Consider the following 24,890-nt stretch of genomic DNA (forward strand, 5'->3'; position numbering starts at 1 on the left):
GGAGATATCTGAAAATAAAAATGGCCTGTAATGTTGAGATCCTGACTGGTTCACAACCCAGCAATGAGTAGGGACATTAAAGAGTGAGGGAGCTGGGTGGAAGAGAGAGCAATCAGGAAGGCCAACAAAGACTAGCAGGTTTTTTTATTGCAATCTTTAACTGTACACGGGTTAGGAGAAGCAAACAAAGCAAACACATTCTCAGGAAACAAAGCAAACCTATATAAGAACGTATCAAAGAGACAAATGTATGAATGCACCAGTTGGTTGTGCTATTGGGCCATGCTTTGGGAACATGTTCACACCTGCAGGCTTCTGTCTGGCTATACCAGAGTAATAAGAATTTGACCTCTACCATTTGCAAGGAGGATCAGGCCCATGAATCCTTGTCTTACATTTTGAATTTGGTATGAATTTGGTACACGGCACGTCTGGAGAGAGAGAGAGAGAGAGAGAGAGAGAGAGAGAGAGAAAGAAAGAAAGAAAGAAATTCTGCTACATATCCTTTAAAATTCTTAAAATTCTTAGAAAGGGAAAAAGCAGCACAGAAAGGATTTGGCTGCTTAGAATCATATAAACACAGAATCTGAAAGCATTTTATTTACTTTCAACATTTATATGATACCTTTTGGGAACAGGGCAGCAAACGATAAGTTAAAACAGTAACTAAAATATGATCAAAACAAAGCACACATCAAAACTACCAGTAAAATACACCATCAGCGCAAACAACTTCAGCATCATATTAATAAAAATCATACTTTTAAAAGCCTGCCAACTGAGAGTGTTGGCCAGTAGTCAGAAAATGAGCAGTAATTGGGCCAGGCTAACTGGTTGAGAAATGTTGTCTACTATCTAGACACCACTACAGAAAAGGGTCCGTTCATTGTATCCTTCTGTCACACCTCAGACTGAAAGGGGATATGGAGCAGCAGCTTCATAAGTGATGTCAAAGGACGAACAGATTCATAGTAGTTCTTATAGGACATGTACAAGACATTTAACGTGTTTGCTCACATATGGGAGCCATATATGCCCACTGTCACCATTCGCACTCCCACTGGAAACTTTATTATGGGACAGAACAATACTTATTTACTAAAAATAGTGAGGCCAACTCTTTGCCCAAATTCATTGGGATTGATGGGATGTGATTCTTTTCAGTGATGAGGGAAAAGTATTCTGTACATGCTTAGAGACACAATTTAAAAACTATTTCATATGCACCTTGACTATATCCCAGTACTTAAATCTATGGTTCAGAAATGTAGGAGCACAAACATAGCCTTACTCTCCAGTTCGCACTGTTGAACGTAGCTATTGCAAGAGGATTGGCAGTTGTAACTTCAAATATTTGGGGATGGGCACCACCTTCTCAGTCCATGCAAAACAGCATGAAATCTGGCAAACTGGATCAGGCCAGTATCTACTTCTCTGGTACAGAACTAAAAGAAATTGTGTCAGAATGTCTGTAATAAATGGCTCATTGCCAGGATTTCTCAGCTTGACCATAATTGCCTTTTTTGGTTCAGAATTAAGAAGTTGGCAGGTGATGTTTTTATGGACATTGCTACATGTCTGTGTATTTTATGTAAGACCACTACACCAAAAGATTTCTTCTTCCAAGGACAGAAAATGTTAACTTGGGCATGTTTTTTGCAAACTAATTGTAAAAAAAAAGAAAGAAAAAAGAATTCTAGTAGGATTGCTCATGTAATCCTCTAACTCCTCCTTTTATTGCTGGGATTATAAAATGTGAAAAGGTAAACTTGGGCTAGATAGAACTGATGTCCTGTTACAATTTTTTTCCTAAATCACTATGTCTCAGGGAAATTAAATTTGATATATTCTTCATAGATTTATAATAATGAAACACAGGTACTCCATAGATTTATCACAGTACTTTTATGGGCATAAAATACTAAATGCTGCATCCCTGAGACCACCAACACTGAATACCAGCACATTCAGTTCACTGGGCTGCAGGGTAAGATGTGAAGTAGAGAAAGAACATACTGCCTTGTGTCACAGCACTGATTAAGGAGCCTTTGAAATCGTTGAAAAAGGTAGTCAATTATGATTTTAAACAAATATTGTCAAACACAAGTTCAGACCTTCGAAGTGTACTAAATTAGTGTTTCTCTTCATTGTGTTCAGAATAACTGCATGAAATAAGTACTGACAGTTGTAATGCACTGTTGAAATAATGTAAACGACCGAGTAGTGTTAAATATATAGATATTGCAAAAAGCCATTATTTCAGTACATAATGGTAGATTTTCAAAAGCAACGTAGGTTGGGATTTTTAACATTTCAAAATGCTGCCCCTTAAAGGTAAATATTACAATTTGATTTTCATGAAAACAGAAAATAAGGTGAAGAGAAAACACATATGCTTAAATATAGCTTGCCAAGTAAGGTATGCTAAGATCTAGAAGATGTATAGAGATCTAGGTAGCAAAAATAAAATTTCTAAAGACAGCTTCCAGGTGCCTCTAAACCAGGCATGGGTAACCTGTGATTCTTCAGAGGTTGCTGGATTCCAGTTTCCATAAACCCCATCTGGTGTGGCTAATGATCAGAGATGATGACAGTTGTAATCTAGCAAAATATGGAGAGTCCCAAAATCCCCACCCCTGCTTTATACTTAGTCTGTCTAGCCTAGGATATATCTGAGCCCTGTTTTTAAGTCCCGTTCATAGTCAATATATTATTGAAATGGACACGGCCAAACAGTGGTATGAAAATGAGAACCCCCTCTTAAAAGAATTCAACATAAATGACATGCCTGAATTAATGAAGGAAACTCCCTCTCAACCAGTGCTCACCTTATACCTTACAATTGCTTCTAATCAGAAATGCTTTTGTACATCTCTTTGCACCAAATCTAGGTTAATTTCCTTTAAACATTCTTTTTATAAAGCAGATAGTAACAATGTTTATAGAAGAGCTTCTCCCAAATAGATTCAATTTGAACTTAAGTCTCATTCATTTCAAAAAGAGAAAACTAAATTTATTGCTAGGGCCACATGTAAGTTAACAAGTCAGTTAGTTGAACGTGACTTTTGGGGTGTGGCATATAAACTTGTCTGAAGAACTCAGTCCCTCTGGGTAAGAAAACAACTCTTTCTGCTTTTGGGCCTGCTTTTTCATCTCTTCCAGCATCTCTTGCCTATGGTGACAAGGGAAAAAGTGTAATTAATTATGCTTGAAATTAATTTAAAGAAAAAGCCATTAAATTTAAGGAAGGTGAAGAGAAACCTTGCAATACATTGCAGAAAATTAGGGCTACTTTCACAATGGTCATTTACAGTGAAATAGCCACACTCTGATTACTCATTTTTTATAAGCACATCATGAATAAAACACAAGGACAGACAACCACGCTGAGAGGGACATAGTCTTACTGAAGTTTATCCTTAAATATGCCTAAATGAGCCCTCCATCATAAACAGGGAAAGCACACAACTTCAATTTTTTAAAAAAGTTAATGCAATTGTGCAGACAATGTGCAGGGAGAGTTGTTCTGCTCACAAGGGATTATCACAAGTAAAACATTTAATTTTAAATGCTGGGAAAATGACAAGTCCATGCAATAGAAGTACAAAACTGAGAGGCAGTATGTGGACTGGTACAATAAATGCACAAGTTTAACTGTACACTACAGTATAAGGCAACATAGCAAAAATACAAGGATGTCTAAAACAAGAATGGAGTTTCTGACTAAACAGCAGGAAGAACTTTCTGACAATAAGAGCTGTTCAACATTGGAATGATTTCCCTCGGGAAGCCGTGGACTATCCTTAACTGGAGGTTTTTAAGCAGAGGTTTAATGGCCATCTATCATGGATAATTTAGCTGAGATTTCTGCATTGCAGGGAGTTGGACTAGATGACCCTTTGGGTCCCTTTCCAATGCTACAATTCTAAGCTATCTGAACTGTCATGACAGTTCTTAGTGTGAGCAAACAGCAACCATGCATTGGCTATGCATACAGCTGATCGTGTAAAGGCCCTTAGACAGTCCAGTCTCCTTCATGTTGAGATTGTAATGTATAAAGCTGTACTTAACAAGCTCTTTAAATACCTGAAAACCAACAGGTTATACTTGCTCAGTTGATCAAATTTCCTCATTTCTCTCCGGTGTCTCCGATAAGTCTTCATGAAATCTTTGTGCCTCTGGCGGAGGCTCTGAAAACTTTGCTTGATCACTTCTGCATATGTCTGGGCAGAATCCGTGATTTCAGAAGTAAAGGAAAATTTTAATCCAATTGCTTACCTCAAGCATACCAAAGAGAACATGTACTGAGCTTTGGGGTGGGGTGGGGTGGGGTGAGGGGAAGCATATTCTGTAATTATCTGGGAATAAAACTCAGTCAATGGCAACTCTATGGATAATGCAAAACTATTTTTCAGAAATCTGTTACACCAGTTGAGATGGACATCAGTAGCAGCTTGGGGGAGGAAGCACCAATCTGCAAAGGACCCTTAACATCTGGCTACTTAAGCAGCCATTTACAGGCCAGGGTTATTTCCTCCAAGACCTGTTGTGCGATGCAGAAATTCATCCGCTTTGGGGCATCCAAAGACTGGAAGGTGAGGGAGGCCTTTGCTTCACCTGTAATTCTTGCATCTACCACCAGGAGCCAAGGAACTAAGTACTGTAGATATCAAAATCAGCCAGGGTGAGAAAGCCCTGCCCAGTGAGTGGGACTCTAATATCCAAATTGTTTTTGTACAGCATTTTAACAATATTGTACACTCTCCCAAGGACTTTGGTTAGTAGGCAGGGTATAAATATTTCAACTCCACAGATGTAAATATATTGAAATAAATGGGCTTAAGCATGCATAACTGCGCTGGATAGGGGCCATTATCTTTAAATATGGGTCTAAAGTAGACTGAAGGTTCAGAGTAGGATTTTATAAGAGCCCAAGACCACTAATACCGAGTCAAGAACTGCATGCCCTCCTACCTTCTGCATTACAGTGGTAGAAACAGCCCCATGTGTGTTTCTGGGAATGCAATTTGGCTTGAGTGGACCATGAAATGGCCAATGAAAGTCAATGGCTGCAATCCAGTGAAACTAAAAGGTATACACATGTGTTCCTTTTGTGCTCTTTATAACCCAGAAGTCCTCAGCCCTAGTAAATGATAAACTGCTTTATAATTCAGAATTTAAAACTTAAGTTTGAACCTTCTGCAGCACAGGTTGGTTATTTAATAATAAAAGACAAAAAAATATTGGGAGTGTGAACATGTCTTCCATACAGGGAACTTGTTTGCAGACAGAGATGTTGCATCTTTAACTATAACATATTAAAATCAGCTCCTAAATCATTATCTAGCTGTGCTTTTTTTGTCTCTGCTGACTAAATTGTTGCCATCTACTCTAAGAAGCAGAACTATTTTATGTCTGCTTTAATTACATTTTAATGGTTGACTTTTTTATATTTTTAATTTGTTCTATTTTATCTGTGTAAGTCCCCTTGAGTGGGGACTTTTTCCCAGACTGGGAAAAACTATTACTACTACTACTACTACTACTACCACCACCACTAACAACAACAACGTGTTTTTTAAACATCCTTCTTTCAGGGAACCCTTTCTATATTGAACTGTCTCCCAAGGAGAATTGGGAGAGAAATTTGATTCAGGTTTGCATTTAAAGGTGACTCTTATCAAATTTGCGCTTTTCAAAACACTATGAAAACAAGAACACAGCCATGTTTCAGAATTAGCACTTATCCAATTTCACAATGCAGTTCTCCAACCAAGTCACCTGTTTAAGATAATGCATATATTAGGTCAAAAGGTACATTAAAATGAACATATTAGTGAAAATAACACAAAAATGCTTTAGGAGAAATTGCTTGAAAAAATGTGCACAATAGTCAAAATTACATGGAAAAGGTATTTATTAGGACAAATTTACAATAAATTGCCAAATAATTCTCATAAGGATTTTTTTTTTTAAATCACAAATTCCTGCAGAAATGCTGGGAACTGAATTTAATGTTGGAAAAATGAGAAACTGAGAGAACCAAAATTGACAGATCCTTCCCTGCATCTAAGAATTGATTTAGGGCACACGGTTTCGGCTAGGCTTATCTGGCCTAACTCATCAGATACTGAGAGCACATCCAGTACTTCGCTACTGTTCTGCATTATTTCACAGAAAGATCAGGAACAATGAACAAACTGTTATTCAAGTTTGTCTTCCTTCATGATCATCTCACTCAAGAATTCCTGACAGAGGTTCAGAGGAACTGCATGATTCCCAGAACATAGTCAAAAATGACTTTTGTATATTTACACCCCTTGATACCCGGGACTCTTTGATGTGGCTTAGTTTGAATTGTTAAGTGTGGCCATTTTTTAAAACAACAACCCTAATGGTCTAATGTCCTAAATATAAGCTATGAACTGATCAACATACTGCATAATACACTGTACATAAGTAATTCTGAACTGGTGAATCATGAACAAAAACGTAGCTATATAAAAGAATTTCCCATCCTCATTTCCCTTGAACAGTTCATAAGGATATGGTATTGGCTTGCAAATTGCCCTCCTGCTTAAAAATATGTCACATCCTGCCTTTGATACAGCATTCCGCTTCTGAAGAAAGTGCTGAATTAGTGGGCAGTGACCATGAATATTCAGGTGGTGCCAAGTGTACTCAGGACCAGAACTGGCTGGATGTGACTAGAAGATAAATGAGGACAGTGGTTACTTCTATTACACTCAGATTTGTGCATGTAGTAGCATCTCACAACTGTAATTGTTTCCATCCAGAGTGAATGATCACAGAACTTTGATAATACATTCGAACTGTCCGCAACAACCACTGCTAACACCTTGTTAGCTTCTCAAATATAAAAATATAAAAAATAGCTTCTCAAAGTCTTCCTGAATTTTGATGGAGAACATTCTCCAAACATTCCCCGGCTACCATTTGATATTCAATCATTTTGAATCCAATAATTTGACATCCAATAATTTTGCAGCAGCAGTTAACGTTTGATGGCAAAAGGCATGTAGTATTCAACATTCGGTAATAGCCGGCAGCTATTAATTCTATTTCACTTTATATGCAACAGAATTCAGTATACTTTATGTAGACGCATTTGTTCCTTTAACCTATCAGGGGAAGTAACAAATCAAAAGCAGTAAAATTTCATGTTTATGTTGCATTTCAGGTCAGAAACCTTGAATTGTTGCATCCAATTTTCACAACAAAAACCAAAGGGAAAGATTTGAAATATCTTTTGAATGTCAATTGTTTTACAAATATACATCGTTCTTCTAGATCTAGAAGATACATTATTGTATCCCTAATATTTGATTTCCTACAGATTTTTCATTGGCACAATAATGTAGCAACCTCACCTTTACAGTTTGCTACATTTAATATCCTAATGTGAGCCCCTCAATAATGGGAAGGGTTGTCTCATGGCTGAGCAGGGCTCGCAGATGCTTTTTGCATAAATGGCATGTATGTGCATGGATTCACATTTTCTGTGGTTCCACTAGCATTTTTTTAAACTTGCCCCTTTGGAGGTTACAGAGTCTTTCTGCATGAGTGATGTCTTGTGGTCAGCCTGGCTGTGGCCCCTCATATGTCCATGTGGGTAGTTTTCAAATGTGAATCAGCTCACAGATAATTTGGGACTGTTCTCTGATTGACATAACTGCTCATTCAAGATGCTTCTTTTCTGTTTCACTCCTGATTTTTGTGTCTCAGAATAATCATCCTCATTAAGCTTGTATCCTTTAAGGTGGTGGTTTTAACCTTTAAAACCCTATACAGCCTAGGACCCTCGTACTTATGGGACCGCCTCTCCTATTATGGCCCCGCGGAGGACCTTACATAAATAATAACACCTTGGAGGTCCCAGGCCTCAAGGAAGTTAGACTGCCTTCGACAAGAGCCAGGGCCTTTTCAGCACTGGCCCCAGCCTGGTGGAACGCTCTGTCACAAGAGACCAGGGCCCTGCAGGATCTGACATCTTTCCGCAGGACCTGTAAGATGGAGCTATTCCGCCATGCCTTTGGTCGGGGCCCAGTTTGACCCCCCTCTCCTTCTGTAAGATCCTTTTATAAGACCCTGCATGTAAGTGGCCTCCGAAACTCTTCCCACTGGCCCATATAAGCCCAGAACAAATAGTTGGGCCTACCAAGCACTTAATGTTCCCAACCCTTATAGTTATAATTCATGGGTTGCCATCTGATTTTATTTGACCTTAGCTTGATTCTAAGTTGTATTTTAATTGATTGTTTGATTCTATGTTTTTAATGTATTATATATTCTGATGTTAGCCGCCCTGAGCTAGGTCCTGACTGGGGAGGGCAGGGTATAAATAAAATTAATAATAATAATAATAATAATAATAATAATAATAATATCATCTGTATTGAATTCAAAGGACATCTGTATAAGCAGTAGGGATATGTTACTATCTTATCCTCAAGTAATTGTGCTATTTTAAAATGTCCCCTCTACATGAATTACATTACCTCTCGAGGAAGCAAAGCAATCTTCAGTTTCTTTTTTGATGAGCGTTGATGCTTCTGTGATGAATGCTGCTCATCATCCTCTGTAGTCCTCAAAGAGTGAAAATATAGACTCATTTTTTCTAGGGGTTGGGGGAGGGAGAAAAAGCTTCTCAGTTGTTATGTAAGCTGTCTCTTAATTTAAAAAGAATGACTAACAACAACAACAACAACTTTTTATTTATACCCCCGCCCTCCCTGGCCAAGACCAGGCTCAGGGTGGCTAACACTAAATATAAAATACAATAAAAACATTTTAAAAAAAACAGTTGATTAAAATACAGCTTAAAATACAGCCTCGTTTTACTGGGAGCCCATACACTTAATATATGAAGAAATGAGAGAACATTCCATGCTTTACCCAAAGGAGAGATTTATAATAATAATAATAATAATAATAATAATAATAATAATAATTTATACCCCGCCCATCTGGCTGGGTTTCCCCAGCCACTCTGGGCAGCTTCCACCAGAATATAAAAATACAATAACCTATTAAACATTACAAACTTCCCTAAACAGGGCTGCCTTCAGATGTCTTCTAAAAGTCTGGTACAGTGGTACCTTGGGTTACATTCACTTCAGGTTACAGACTCCGCTAACCCAGAAATAGTACCTCGGGTTAAGTACTTTGCTTCAGGATGAGAACAGAAATTGCACAGTGGCGGTGCAGTAGCAGTGTGAGGCCTCATCAGCTAAAGTGGTACCTCAGGTTAAGAACAGCTTCAGGTTAAGAACGGACCTCCAGAACAAATTAAGTTCTTAACCCAAGGTACCACTGTAGTTGTTTTTCTCTTTGACATCTGGTGGGAGGGCGTTCCACAGGGCGGGTGCCACTACCGAGAAGGCCCCCTGCCTGGTTCTCTGTAACTTGGCTTCTCGCCGAGTCTGTAACCTGAAGCATATGTAACCTGAGGTACCACTGTAATTTATCTACATCTATTACTTATGAGTCATGACAACACACGCTTCCATACACTCACTTGGAAAAAGCATGCCACATCAGTGCTGTTAGCGCAATGGAGGACTCTAATGTTTACAACAGATCTTGCATACATTTATCAAATTTTTCACTGTATTACCTTCCAAAGGAAACTGCTTTTGAATTTTTTTCCTGGAGACAGACTTCTTGACTTTTTTAATGGCTGTATGCTTCTAGATCACAAGAGAAGAAGAAAAAAATCATACCACATTTATGTTTTTACATATTAAATTTGGGTGGGGAGGAGTAAGTTTGGAGATTTTAAAAAGGAGGAAAGGACTTTAAATATTGGGACATTATTCAGGTAGCATTTTTCATTTCTTTTTAATAGATCAGCACTCACTCTTATTTACCAAATGCAACACAGCATTGGGAAGAGTTACTGGTACTATTTTCTTAAAATCATTGTACCATGGGGCTTATAGACCTTAAGTCATATGAGCAAATGCCTCGATCGATAGGAGCACCAGACTCTTAATCTCAAGGTCATGGCTTCAAGCCCCAAGTAGGGCAAGATTCCTGTTGGACTAGATGATCCTTGTAGTCACTTCCAGCTGTACAATTCTATGATTCTATGAGTTGATCCTCCACCTGCTCTGGTATAATCTTTCGTCTATCTTTAGAACACTTTGCCCATATTAACAGCCCCTATACTGATGCTTACAAATGAAATAACCTATTACCTTTCGGAGTGTCAATGGGTGCTTCCGTGTAGAACCAGGTAACACATAGTTGCTAAAGGAAATATCACAGCCTGTGGAAATCAAAGTTGCTTATTATAAATTATTTCCTTATTACCTATGATTGGGTGAATAGGGAATTTTCTCTCTGCCTGGGACACAGAACACACTGTCCACAATGCATACTTTATACTTCTTACATATGAAGTTTGGTCCTTTGGGGGATTTCTCAGAATCCTATTGAAATGATGAGGGTTCTACCTATGTAAGGCTATCCTCTACCCTAGCAGTACATAGCCATCTTCCTTCCTACACCATCAGTTACGAGGCTCACATGGAAGCTGAACCCAAATGGTTCTAAACTAGCCAGGTACGAGCTGAACAATCATGAACACTTGAATATTTTGCTGATCCAAGGGGGTAAATCCCATCAAAACAGGGAAGTGAATAAAGGCAGTGCTCCCTTCACAGCTGGATGCCAACTCTAGGAAAGACAGTCCTCTGATCTATTGTACCTGGAACTGAATATCCTCCTACACCACAAATATACTATATCAGACCTCCTGGAAGCAGACATGTTGATTACACAGGGCTGTATCCAATACTACAGCTCTACTCAAGTAGCAGAGTTACATGCACACAATGGAACTTTTTCTCCTGTGCCCTCCAGCCCGCCCTGCTCAAAATCAGCTCTCGAACATTGTGAGACCCTCCAAAGCAGATCTGCAGAATGCACAGGTGAAACAAAATTCCCACTGTGCAAGTGGTATTCTGCTTGCCCAGTACTGGAATACAACCCACAATAATGAACCTTAAGGAGAGGAAAATCCTCTTAAAAGCAATTTGCAAATACTGCCTCCAACAGAAAAAACCCAAGAAAGATTCTTTACAAAACTACGCTTACCCACTATAGTGAGTCCATGGCACCACAATCTGTGCTGGTGCAGAAATGGTTAAGAGATTGGAAATGCACAATAGGATTGCATACATGTGCAAATATATGCATTCAAACTGCCTTCTCCAAGTATGAAACTGCAGAATTTTATCCTTTGCAAATGCTCCATTTTGAATCCAACCCGTTTTTCCCAACTAGAGAAAGGAAGTTCCCAAATTGGCAGGCACTTCCTAATTAGGACCATAAGCCAGACATTCCCTACCACTGGCTTAGCATGTTGGACTAGGATGACCCAGAGTCAAATCTTCACTCAGGCATAAGAAAAACTTTGGACCATTGACTGCTTCTCTGCCGAACCTAGTTCACAGGATTGATGTGAGAAAGTAAAAGGGAGCAGAAAAACCCTGTGTGCTGCCTTGAATTCCTTGGAGAAATAGCAGGATATCATCATCATCAACAACAACAACAACAACAACGAAACACATACCAGCAACATCTGTAAAAGACGCCAAATATTAAGAGGCACACTGGGCATTGTTACAAGTCTTTCTTACAGCTTCCAGTAATTCTACATCACTTATCAATTTCTCCCAATTGTCAATACATTAAAAAACAAGCAACCAAAAGGCACCCTCCCCCCCTACCCAAAATGCCCATTTTTAAAGCATCCTTAAACAGAAAGTTGAAACTAACTAAATAAAATTGCATACAAAAATGTAAATATTAGGAGAAAGCGACATACATTCTGATGACTTTTCATGCATTTTTTTAAAAAAATTGCAAACTGATGTGGAATTGCAGAGAACTAAACTTATTATCTGAAAAATGAGAAACTGAAATTAAAAGATTTGCTCATCTTGACTTACCAGTCCCTAATTTTCCTTTTCCAGACAGCAAATCTTCTCTTCTGGATCGCTCTGGCTCCAACTGGGAATAATCCCATTTAGTATAACTCCCTGGTGCATTCAAGCTACCTATATGGGGTGAGGGGGAGGACAGATAGTGAGAAGCAAAAGAATGCACTCGTTATTATCATCTATACACAGTAAATCGTAACTTATTGGACAGTGTTATGTATGACTGGGACGCGGGTGGCGCTGTGGGTTAAATCACAGAGCCTAGGACTTGCCGATCAGAAGGTTGGCGGTTCGAATCCCGGTGACGGGGTGAGCTCCCGTCGCTCGGTCCCTGCTCCTGCCAACCTAGCAGTTTGAAAGCACGTCAAAGTGCAAGTAGACCAATAGGTACAGCTCCGATGGGAAGGTAAACGGCATTTCCGTGTGCTGCTCTGGTTCGCCAGAAGCGGCTTAGTCATGCTGGCCACATGACCCGGAAACTGTACGCCGGCTCCCTCGGCCAATAAAGCGAGATGAGCGCCGCAACCCCAGAGTCGATCATGACTGGACCTAATGGTCAGGGGTCCCTTTACCTTTACTATGTATGATTATGTTTTATGTTGGAAAAAGACAGCCTCCACCCAAGAACTGAAGCATGCCCAATGGGTTCTTCGCTTTTTAATGCCTTCATGCCATATTGCAAACTGCTTCTGAAAGATGCCTCACTTTCCAAAACCATTTCCAAAGTGGCACGGAGAACGGCTGTTTAACAAATACAACTGCAAATTCCCCCTTGGGCACATATAAGTAGCTTAAACAACACAGAGTTTTATAGCACCTTAAAGACTAACTGGTTTATTGTGGCATAAACTTTGATCATCTGATGAACTGCATCCTTATCCACAAAAGTATATTCCTTAATAAATGTGTTAATTCTTTTAAGGTACTACAGGACTGCTAGCTGCTTTTGTTACAGCAAACATGGCTCTTCTCTGGAACTTATGACTAGTCAAGTGATTATTTGGATTCGACTGTAGGGTAAGAGAAAGAAGCCTAAGGACAGCTCAAAAATGTCAAGATGAGACACATTTCTTGACTGAATGTGACTCAAAGAGGGGAAGGGGGTGGCAGCTAACTGCTGGTTATGTTATGTTGAAGGATTGCTAAAAACAGTACTTTTTTCCTTAAAAAATGTTTAGGGGTACTCTCATTTTGACTCAAGAAAATCACCATTTTATAGTTCAAATCGGGGGGAAATAAATACAGTAAATGGACAAAAGTACAAAGATTCATAAAACGTTTAGGGGTATGCGTACCCCTGTGTCCTCCCAGAAAAAAGCACTGCCATAAACATTACTGCATGGTGTGAAACATGGATCTCCAATCAAAGTCTATACAGCTCCCTTCATAAGCAAGGAGAACAGGCCATCTCACCTCGCAGCCACTCGGAGAATATATCACAGAGCCCAGCCTTGAATTCATGTGTATTGAACCAGGACCTTGAGAAACAGTAGCAGAAGCAGGTGTACACAGCTTGACTCAGCAGTGAAGGGAAAACCTAAATCAAGGCAGGGGAAATCAAAGCTCAAATAAATTGGTTAACTGCAACTGTTAACTGTTAACATGTTAAGTTAATGATGTGATCCACAATCATGCTGTGGGTTTTGAAATACTAAATACCAGGTCAGGTGAGTGGTTGTCACTGTCACCACAGTACAGTGTTACCTCTGGTTACGAACTTAATGCATTCCAGAGGTCTGTTCTTAACCTGAAACCGTTCTTAACCTGAGGTACCACTTAAGCTAATGGGGTCTCCTGCTGCCGCCACACCGCGGGAGCACAATTTCTGTTCTCATCCTGGGGCAAAGTTCTTAACCCGAGGTACTACTTCCAAGTTAGCAGAGTTTGTAACCTGAAGTGTTTGTAACCTGAGGTGTTTGTAACCCGAGGTACCACTGTACAAGGATAGGGGAAGGTTAAGCGTCCCCAGCACAATAACAGTAAGCAATATCAGGGTGAAAATTAGTATTCGGAAAATATCTCTCATTGGCACAAATGGGAGTTTCCCTGCTTGAAACCTGTTATCCCTTTATTGATTTTTTTCATACTTACTGTAAGGATGTGTTCCTGATTGGCAACCTTGTGACAGCCCAACAGAATGCGAGAATAATTTTCTGAAATGCGTTCGAACAAATGTCCCTGAATCTCTTGATTTGGCTATTGGGAAAGAAATAAAGGTGAGGCATTTGCAATGAGGCTTCAGAAAGGTAGGATAAACTACAAACATACACATAGTGAAATGAAAGCTACTTATACATGAGACTGCCTTCGAAAAGCATACAGAAACTTCACCTGGTTCAAAATACAGCTGCCAGACCATTAGCTTGAGTTCACAGTAGTGAATTGGCTTCTGATTTGATATTGGGCACAATACTAAGGGCTACTGCAGACATATAGTGTTAATTTGTCTGAGACCGAGGTATCTCTGATAAGCGAAACATCAACTCTAAAAGCATTAGCTTTTATCATGATTTGATAATGCTATTATACTGGTTTCTGTGTTAAACTGTTTCCTTTGCTAATGTTTTAAAGGTTTCATTGTGATTTTTTTGTTGTTGTTGGCTGCTTTGTGAATTCCTGTGATTATAAATAATACTATTATAAAAAATGATAAATAACTTAAAAGAAAGAACTGGCTACATAACGAAGAAAAGCAGGACAGGCATTGGACCGAAGGATGCTATGTGGCAGTTGTCTAAATATAAGGGGCCCTCCCTCCAGACTGGTTTGTGTGGGTGGGTAGGCTGGTGTATTCTGCAAAATGCCATTGATTCAATGCATTTGTGCATTAGTGATGGATTTATACTGGATCATCTACACACCAGTCTGCTTTATTAGCTGTTTGCCAATGCATCTCCAATGCTATTGCATGATGGCCATCTTGAAGGGCGTTCTTGCACTGAAGTGCAACAAAAGCAGGACCAAAAAACAAAAAAACAAAAAAACAAAAACAGACTAGAAAAGTTACAGGATTTCAGCAGGAAGTTACGAGACATGCACTGACTGGAAACAGTATGTCTACCCTGAAACTTATCCAGGCACAAACTGCATTGAAAGCAGGACTGTGTATAACTGCCCCGACACAAAACATCAAGAATGCCCAATAAAGAGCATGTCTAAAGCATCCCTGAAAGATGATGCAAGACAGTCTGTTCTTATTTAATGACTTAATGGGTAGGCCATCCCTGTGTGGCACTGAAAGTGAGGCTAGCAAGCAGGTCCAAAGCAGAAGTTACAGGTGTTTTGTGCCTCTGCAATGCAATAAAAAAAATCTGGAATGTTCATTTGCAATTGCTGGGCTGGCACTGGGACTAGCATTAAAAGAGAAATGCACTGTCGCTAAAGAAACTGAGCACCTGCAAATCAGAAACGAAAAATCAGGAGGAAAAGTATCTTCCAAGCCCCCAATATTCAGCCTTTATTCTTACATGATACAAGTGCAGAAACTGCCACCAGAAACTGTCCAGCAAAATAGCTTGGATACATGGCGCATCGAGAAACTTTTGCAGCATCTTTGAAGCCCAGCGTGTCTTTAAAGAAATTAAACAGGAATATAATGGTCTTAAATCAAGATTATGGATTTTGATCATACTGCATGTGTTAATTAGCTGAACAATAAATGTATCACCATGGCCTTGTTAATTGTAACTCTTTTGCTTTTGTGTAATTATTACTGTTGCTTACTTTTACATTTTCATTTCCTCTGACCTCACTCCTCTTCAGTCCTGGCTCCATACTATTGGTACATCCAAACTAGTGTTTATTATGGGATGAGTGCTCCTCATCCTTGCAAGCTTTTTTTTTCGTAATGCCCACATAATTCATAGTCATCAAAAGGCAGGTCTACCCCTGTTCCCAATTTAATCCAAATTTACGCTTTCTATAGAAAATCCAGTAAGTTTTTTTTTATAAAAAAAGCTGTTGCCAACAATCTGTTTGCAACATCTCAATGACACATTTACATTATTTAACTCCAGTCTGGAAAACCCACATGGTGTGTATGTATGCCTGCCAATTTAGGATTAAATTTCATGCATCTGATGAACTGAATTCCAGTCCATGAAAGCTTATGCCATAATAAATCTGTTAATCTTTAAGGTGCCAAAAGACTCTTCATGGTCTAAGGAGCATGGTCTAAGGAGCCTGAACCTTTGATTTTTTGTACTGGATTCTGGCTCTCCTGTATCTTCTCTCCCCCCCCCTTTTTTTTTTTTAAATTGTTACTTTGCTTACAGGGTGGCTTTCCTGCTGAAGGTCAGCTCAAATATGAATCCATAATGAGTATCAGTACATGCAAATTTTACGCAAATATGTGTGATTGGCTGTGCCCCAAGTCTTTCAAAGGCCTAGCAATGCTCCTGATGGTCTAGAACAGAGCTTTCCAAACTTTTCATGTTGGTGACACACTTTTGGGACATGCATCATTTCATGACACAGTAATTCAGTTTTACTAGCAAACCAGAGGTTAAACTAACCCCTCTCCAGCCCTGGGAGGGGCGCAGGAAGTGTTCGCGTGACACACCAACACACTGCACTCAACACACAAATGTGTCGCGACTCACAGTTTGGAAAGCTCTGGTCTAGACGTTTCAGACCCTGATTTCACATCCTGGTTTGTTGTCCAAGATTAACCAGAGTTTTCCAGTTGAGATATAATGGGGAAATGAGGTATAAGAAACACTGGATGTTTCAACTCTGCCTTGAAAGAGAATGAAGAATGGAAGGAAGAAGGCAGGAACAATGCTCATTCTCAGTCCAATTAACCATGGCTATTATAGCAAGATCATAACTCCTGTACCAGATTATACACTTGGGTCAACTCCAGGTTTAAGGGAGCCCTGGTTAAAGTGTCCTTTAGTGAGCTCTGTCCTCTGTTAGTGGCCCTAATTTACCAAGCCACAGTCACAGCATTCCAAGCGGTCATAAGCAACTGGGTCTAACCACAGTTTTAACTGCCCACAATGCCGCAAGGGTGATACTAGGTTGAGCCACCTGGGGCTGTTCAGAGTGATAGACCAGGAAAACCAACAAAGGGGAGGGCGAGGGAAGTCATCAGATGTGACCCCTGTCAGGATGCTGTGGCCCTAGCAACTGCCTGAAGGTGCCTGGTGCTGACATTGCTCCAGCTATACTATCTTGCGCCACGTAAATACACATCAAAAAAGCATGTATGACCCTACATTATCAATTCACCCCTACTACCTCCCTCATCCAGCCTGCTATCAACTTCTGAATGTTTGAGATATGCAGCGTACCTTACCAACTGGTGTTTTACCCTGGGCACGAATCACCTTCTCCAAAATTTCACTCAGCTCTATTCCATTTGGCAATGGTGTAGGTTTCTCCTTACAGTATCCTGGGTATTGATATAATTCCACAAGTTTATCCTTTTCTGTTACCATCTAGGGGTTAAAAAAACAATTAATACATGAGAAATCAAGAAGACACTCTGCCCACAATTCAACCCAGTGAGCACTCTAAGGACAGTCTGTTGACATTCCACAGTTTCTGGGACTCACCAGAATCCTGACAAAAATCACCTTCATACACAGCAATGGTTAACTATTAACAAATCTAGTGCCATATTCAGCCTTAGCTCCCCCTCTAGAATTAGGTACTAATAATATCTTAGCTTGTTTTCAGGACTGTGGCGAGTAAAAGGATGTGGAAAAAAACCTTTGAACATTCAAAAGCACTGTACTGTACAAATACTAACGACTAGTGATATAAATGAAACAATTATTATAGGAGTGTATAATGGATTAAAAAGACCAACTATCTGATTCATCATGAGACCTTCCTAGGCACTTGTATCACAATTCATCTCATACTTCCTGAGCATCTAGGATTCTGCATCTTTCTAATATATAGCACTCTAATATGCACAGGAATCAATGACTCCCGATCCCTCACATGCCATCATACCTTTTTCTGAGCTATTTTCTCTGTAGCATGCTTCCCAAACTTCTGTGTCACCTTCTGGTCTCTCTCTACAGCATAAGGAAAAAAAATGGCCACCCTTAGCATCTGAAGAGCATTTTAGGACGAAATGGACAACCTTTTCGCATGAATTGGTTAAATAAGAGCACTGGATTTGGGGTTGTGGTTTGCAAATATTTTTGCTCCACCAGAAAAATGAAGTAGCATATTTTCCCCTTTCCACTGCACTCCACCACATGCCTGTGCCAGTTTTTAATGGTACTATAAAAGGTAAAGGGACCCCCGACCATTAGGTCCAGTTGTGACCGACTCTGGGGTTGCAGCACTCATCCCGCTTTATTAGTCGAGGGAGCTGGCCAATGGTACTATAGCAAATGGATTCCAAGCAAAGGGAGGTTTGTTATTTGTCAGTGGTTTGTGTGGGTACTGTGGCCACCCCAGAATGAAGTGAGCCCATACAGATGACCAGGAGCCAGAGTGGTATAGTGGACAGCATGCTGAACCAATGCTTGGTTAAACTGGAACTCTAAACAGGCCTTGAGACTAAGTACCGTATTTTTCGCACCATAGGGCGCACCGGACGATAGGGCGCACCTAGTTTTGGGAGGCGGAAAACAAGAAAAAATTATTCTGAACCCCAGAAGCCAGAACAGCAAGAGGGATCTGGCTTCTGGGATACCGTGTGGCTGTTCTGGCTTCTGGGGTAACCGCGCCAAGCCTCTTCAGGGCAGCGGGATGAAGGCTCCCCCTGCCCAAAGAGGCTGCGCAGGGCTAAAGCAGAAGCCAGGACAGACGCGTCGCTGAAGGAGCACTGCACCTTCTCTCTCTCTGCCCAGCGCCCCTCCTTCACAGGAGAGGTGCTGCGCAGAGAGGGAGAAGGGGCATTGCCCTTCAGCGAACCTGGAGAAGGAACAGAAGGAGACCCTTCTGCCGCCCCAAGCCTCGCGTGCCCGGCGGGACCTCCCGCCGGGCGCGCAAGGCTTGCAGACACTCGCCCAAGTACGGGGAGCCCTCCGGAGGGCTCCCTGTGCTTTGGGCAACAGGCTGCCGCCCCAAGCCTCGCGCGCCCGGCGGGAGCTCCTGCCAGGCGCGCAAGGCTTGCAGACACTCGCCCGAAGAACGGGGAACCCTCCGGAGGGCTCCCTGTGCTTCGGGCAACAGGCTGCCGCCCCAAGCCTCGTGCGCTCGGCGGGACCTCCCGCCGGGCGCGCAAGGCTTGTGGACACTCGCTGGGGCTGCAGGCTGCTGCCCGCAAGCCTCGTGAGCTCGCGGGAACTCCCGCCGGGCTTGCAAGGCTTGTGGATAGGTTCCTGAAGCCTGGAGAGCGAGAGGGGTCGGTGCGCACCAATGCCTCTCACTCTCCAGGCTTCAGCGAAAGCCTGCATTCGCACCATAGGACGCACACACATTTCCCCTTCATTTTTGGAGGGGGAAAAGTGCGTCCTATGGAGCGAAAAATACGGTATATTCGCTAGGGTTTTGCTCTGAGCAAAGAGCATAACACTAACATAAGTAATCAGAGAAAACTCAAATTGAATTAATTATCATTTATTGAGGGGGGTTCCCAAAGCTTCCCACCGAAGTTCCCCAAGTGGCCTACCATAAAGGGGAATTTCCCTGCAGTGACCAGTATTATGCTTGTATTTGCTTAATGAAATCCCCAGTGCCTAGTTCAAAGCCCTGATTTGACCATAAATTATCCTCTGCAAGTAAGAGCTTCCCTCCAATAAGCATCCTCTTCCCTAATTAAATTCAGCACCTTCTTTTGTATTTTCCAATATATCTAAGCTCAGTCCATGCCAGGAACACAGTTACTTTCTTAAATGTACTTTGACTGGCTAAGATGCTCAACTGATTCTACTGCAACTCTGCACTGGGAAACCTGATTGTTGCGAGTCATGACATCTCATGACCTGTTTTTGTTATTACTAAATCTTATCCATGTCTGTCCCTGGACATCAGGGGAAAAAACCCTTTACAAATTCAGGCTAACGCTCACTGATAATTTTTTCCTCTATAACCAGATTCTTCTCACACTCCCAAGTTGTTCAGTATTTTGGGACACAAAAAGAGAATAAAATGGTGATGGCAGTGTGGAGCCGAATAGCCATGTATTCCAACCTCAGTGCCTTGGAGAAAGAGTAAGACAAAATGGTAATATTTATCTCCCTCTCTAATCCTTCCTTAGGGCAGAGATTATGGGAGGTCCCTATTTATCCACGCAACAACTTGGCGGACGGTGATTTATTGCCAAGAGTTCTAACCGCAGTTAGCACAAATCATGGTTTGGCATGTCTGAACTACAGGACAAAATACAAATTTACTCGAATAAATATGTTCTAACAATAACATCATTTTAAAGGGGTTAGAGCCTCCATTTCATATTTGGTAGTATTAATGCATACCTTTTGCCCTAACTGATCTCGATACTTTTCTGGATGTCTTGCGTCTCTTGAGCCCCATTTCCCCAATTACCTTCAATGAGAAAAATAATGGAAAAGGGTGGTTAGGCACTAACTTCCTACCAAGGTCCTGGAATTTACCTTCTTTGTATTCAATAAGAGAGGCATTATTAATTCCCTCACTATCTTGTAATTCTTTTAACACTGAGTTTCAGTTAAAACCTGAACATTCTTCAGGAACCTAAGAAATGTATTTGAAATTAGGATTAGAAATGTGAGTAAAATAAAATATTTGACAACTAGAAGATCTTGTCAATAAATATATGTGCATGAAAAATATGGGGATTCAAAAACTTGCAACATTTAGACCTAGCTGGTGCGATAGAATCATTGTACCTGATGTCTCCTATTCTCTGGTTCAACACAGTTATATTAGTGCTGATCTAGGACTTCACCTCCGCTTTAAAAAAACAACAACAGCAGCAACAACTGATTTTCAGTTTGTCATCAAAAAGGCTAAGAAATATACTTTGACCAAGCATCTATTATTTAGAAGTAGCATCAGAAAAACACAGTGGGATTCCTTGTATAAAGTGCTGATAAGATTTCTTTACTCACTCCTTCACTACTGTCATATCTTTTCAGACCCAGTTCTAAGTGAGAAATTTTCTGGTTCACTTGTCCTATGCTGCCAATGACGTACACTACCAGATATTTGTTAAGGAATATTTTGAAAACCTTCAAAGCATATGCAAAATTCTTCCTCCTCCTTTTTGTTAAACCTCCTATTGCCATCACTTAAATGCTATATTTATTTTATAAACTGCTACACACCACCCCAATCTCCCTGAATGGTATGAAATTCCAGGGGTTGCAGACATGCTTACTAGGGTCTGTATTACCTTTTGAGGCACAACAGAGACTGTGGTGTCTTTATGATATATGGTTTTATTACACATATACAACCTGGACCTAGATGGAGCGATTGCAGGGCATTCACATCCTATGAGGGTCTGACTTCCCCCTTAAGTGCAGCATTGGTTTCAAAGGACAGCCACCTTCTGTGATTCTTAGTTCCAGCTTGTTATCCCCAACTCACATGGAGTTCTGCCCCTCCTTCTCCTTCTTGCTGCTAATTGACTCAAAGGACCTACCCACAGTCTACATCATTCAAAGTTGAAACCCTAATTCTAGCCCACTAGCACTCAACAAAGAATACCCACTCCTTCTTGCCTGGCAGTCTTGACCTCTGATGGTTTCCTTGATGGTCCATGACTGGTCTGTGTCCTCTGCTAATGGCCCATCTAGCTAGCTCTGCAAAGCTGGCTTGGCTCCTTAGCATAGCTAAATCCAGGAGATTTCTATGTTTGGCAAAATTTAATCAAATCTTGATTAATTCTGACTTTTACTACATCCAGGAATTATTGGGAGGATCTGGCACACCGGAATTTAGGGGAATCTAGCCCCCCCACAAACCAGCCACTCTTGGGACTTCCAGCATATATAAAAACATAACAAAACATGAAATATTAATAAGCTTCCCTATACAGGGCTACCTTCAGATGTCTTCTAAAGGAATGTTGCTACTGCTCGGCAGAGTGTGAAGGTGGAGCCCAACTTTTTAAGCAATGTGTTATGTGTATGTTGGCGGGACGCGGGTGGCACTGTGGGTAAAACCTCAGCGCCTAGGACCTGCTGATCGCATGGTCGGCGGTTCGAATCCCCGTGGCAGGGTGCGCTCCCGTCGTTCGGTCCCAGCACCTGCCAACCTAGCAGTTCGAAAGCACCCCCGGGTGTAAGTAGATAAATAGGGACTGCTTACCAGCGGGAAGGTAAATGGCATTCCGTGTGCTGCGCTGGCTCGTCAGATGCAGCTTGTCACGCTGGCCACGTGACCCGAAAGTGTCTGCGGACAGCGCTGGCTCCCGGCCTATAGCATAACCCTAGAGTCTGTCAAGACTGGCCCGTACGGGCAGGGGTACCTTTACCTTTACCTTTTTATGTGTATGTTGAGTCAACAAGTGTTCAACTGACTGCCTAATTTTGACCACATGCTGCTTGCTGCCCCACTAGATGCAAGACAAATAATAGTATTTCCTTATTTCAACTCACACAACTATCATGAAAGACTGATTGCAATTATATTTCTTTTTTTCATGACCAAGTATCTAGGTTTGGGGATGATGACCAAGTTTGTCATACATCAGGAAAATTCCTGACATGTCCTGGTTTTTAGGGTGTAAAAATGGTGTCGGGGGTGAATTTTGTTGAATGTCAGGGAAAACCCAGATGTATGGCAACATGATGGAAAAAGCAATGGAACAGCTCAAAAAGCTTAAAATGACTGTTTTGGTTTAGGTTTCCCAAAAAAAGCTCAACAATGTAGGTTTGTTCTCCAAAAAAGTTCCACAACTTTGTGGGTGTCAGGAATTTTACTCTTTGAAATATGGCAACCCCAATGATGACTCAAGATTTCTCCAAAACTCAAAAAAATGACGTTCAAGTTCCAAATAAGTATTACCCAAACACTTTAAAGCAAAAGTAAAACAGATATATTTGATACAAGCTATATATTTATTTACACATACATTATTAACTATAGGAACAAAGGATACATCGTGGTTTGTCATCTAATGTGCAAGTGACGGCGTCTCTTTTTTTTTCTTGGGTTGCTGATGGCAATATCAAGAATCCCTTTAAAGGGCTCACAAATGATTTAATAGTTACAAATTGCATCTTGAAATTACTAAATCCTAAAAAATAAAGTGGAGACAACACATTTATATTAAACACACATTTCCCCACAAACTTGCTTGCTATTTTGTTCCCAAAGCATGATCACACTTAAATTAACTTTTCCAATTATTGGCTTGAGCTGATTTAACCTTTTTAGCGTTCCTCATGCGGATACCAAAAGGGTTACTTTATAAATATAACACTTCTGCCCCACTCCCCTCCACCAAATATAGCTTAGTAAGAAAGGGTCCCATGGGGAAAATTATTCTAATTTGTCTTCCTTAATTTGTAGTAATTACAGCTGCCAACTCAGAGGCAGCAATTTGGAATTCTAGCTGTAGTTAGGTATTCCCAGAAGAAATTTCAAGCCTGAAAATCACAACTATTAACTGCATTGTTCTCCACTGCACGGAGGGATAGCAAAGTATCAGGATTTTATGAAGCTACCAGAATTTTGTTTCTTGTTCTGTCACACACATTAGTTTTCTTGCTAGTGTTACTTTTTCATTCAAACTGTGAAGAGACACATAAAATTGTATTACCTTTGATTATAATTTTTTCAAATATAAAAAAATGTGTATTTTAGCATTCTGAGGCTACATTATATACACTTCCTTCTGAGTAAAAATGTGCAAATTCTAATCAGCCTAAAAGTATCATTACATTGCACAGGTGTATTCTCTACACAATTTGGCAACTTTATTTCCAAGAAAACGTGTCCAGTACTGGAGTGCTTTGCATATCAATGTGCAGCCCGATCCTGTGCATGTTTATCCAAAGGTGAAATGGGTCAGGATAGGGTGGGAGGAAGAGGTTTGTTATGTTTTAATCACTTCTGCACACTCTTAGAAAAACAAACTGTAAATTCCATGATGGTGATCACCAGGAAATTAAAACATGAAACTGAAATACCTTAATGACCTTCTATATGTGCCAATGCTGCAGCTAATGCATGGTATAAAATTGATTGCCCCATCTCAAAAAGAACAATGTAGAACTGGGAAAGGGGCAGACAAAATAACCAAGGGCTTGGGAGAACCTTTCCTACAAGGAAATGTACAGCTATTTCAAAATTAATCAGTAGCAACATAAAACTGTCGATAAGAAAACTACCAGTTCACACCACATCTGCACCAGGCATTTAAAGCACAATACTACTTTTAACAGTCATGGGTGTTGATATGGCCTAGGCTGAATTAAGGGAAGAACTGTCCACCAGGCATGCAGAGCTTTGCCGATGCAGATCTCCCAGATTGGTCGCCAGATTAAGACTGTGAAGAAAATGCCAGCAAAATGAGAGCAACAAAGTGAACAGTAATAGTCCATGTATGATGATCTCCCCCGTCTTTCCTTTGGGAAGCTTATAGAGGCTCATCAAAAAAAAAGACGTTGATGGTCGACGTGAAAAAACGACGTTCCCAACTTATTCGGGTGTTACATAGCATCAAGTAACACAGGGGCGCCCATACGCACCGGAGTGAAAGGGCGGGAAGAGTCCTTGCCCACGCAGCTGTGGGACCCTGTTTGTTTCTTCCGGACCCCAAGAGGGCCGATATCAAAAATGCTCCCTGCCCCTCCAATCACGCCGGATTCTCTGCCGACCACGCCCACAACGGGCCCTTTTATGTCCTCCTCTCTGAGCGTTCTTCCCTCACCGTGGCAACTACTCGGAGCAAACCATTTATTTATTGAACCTTTATGCATCTCTAAAAGGTAGCATTAGATGCCGACTACGACTGGCGAATCTGCGTGTGAGATGCAATTCATTCACGAGCTCTGTTCCCGAGGGATAACACTGTTAACG

At 40.8% G+C, this 24,890-nt stretch overlaps 1 protein-coding gene across 2 annotated transcripts; it reads right to left on the minus strand.

Moving 5' to 3' along the window:
* Positions 1 to 2,987: 2,987 nt before the first annotated feature.
* Positions 2,988 to 24,667, minus strand: FAM227A (family with sequence similarity 227 member A). 2 transcript variants are annotated; one of them, XM_079994579.1, is made up of 17 exons: positions 24,560 to 24,667; positions 23,534 to 23,599; positions 22,966 to 23,103; positions 20,969 to 21,054; positions 20,354 to 20,423; positions 17,934 to 17,998; positions 17,264 to 17,410; positions 15,437 to 15,538; positions 14,061 to 14,165; positions 13,383 to 13,506; positions 11,979 to 12,086; positions 10,221 to 10,291; positions 9,638 to 9,710; positions 8,520 to 8,638; positions 6,550 to 6,707; positions 4,087 to 4,236; positions 2,988 to 3,172 (listed from the first exon to the last, which is right to left on the minus strand). In XM_079994579.1, the coding sequence occupies exons 3-17, from the start codon at positions 23,084 to 23,086 to the stop codon at positions 3,049 to 3,051; spliced, it is 1,623 nt and encodes a 540-aa protein (XP_079850705.1). In that variant the 5' UTR covers positions 23,087 to 23,103; positions 23,534 to 23,599; positions 24,560 to 24,667; the 3' UTR covers positions 2,988 to 3,048. The 2 variants fall into 2 exon arrangements, with proteins under 2 accessions (XP_079850705.1, XP_079850704.1); XM_079994578.1 differs by lacking the exon at positions 23,534 to 23,599.
* Positions 24,668 to 24,890: the final 223 nt, after the last annotated feature.

Source organism: Podarcis cretensis, assembly GCF_951804945.1.
Source record: "Podarcis cretensis genome assembly, chromosome: 10".
Classification (NCBI taxonomy): domain Eukaryota; kingdom Metazoa; phylum Chordata; class Lepidosauria; order Squamata; family Lacertidae; genus Podarcis; species Podarcis cretensis.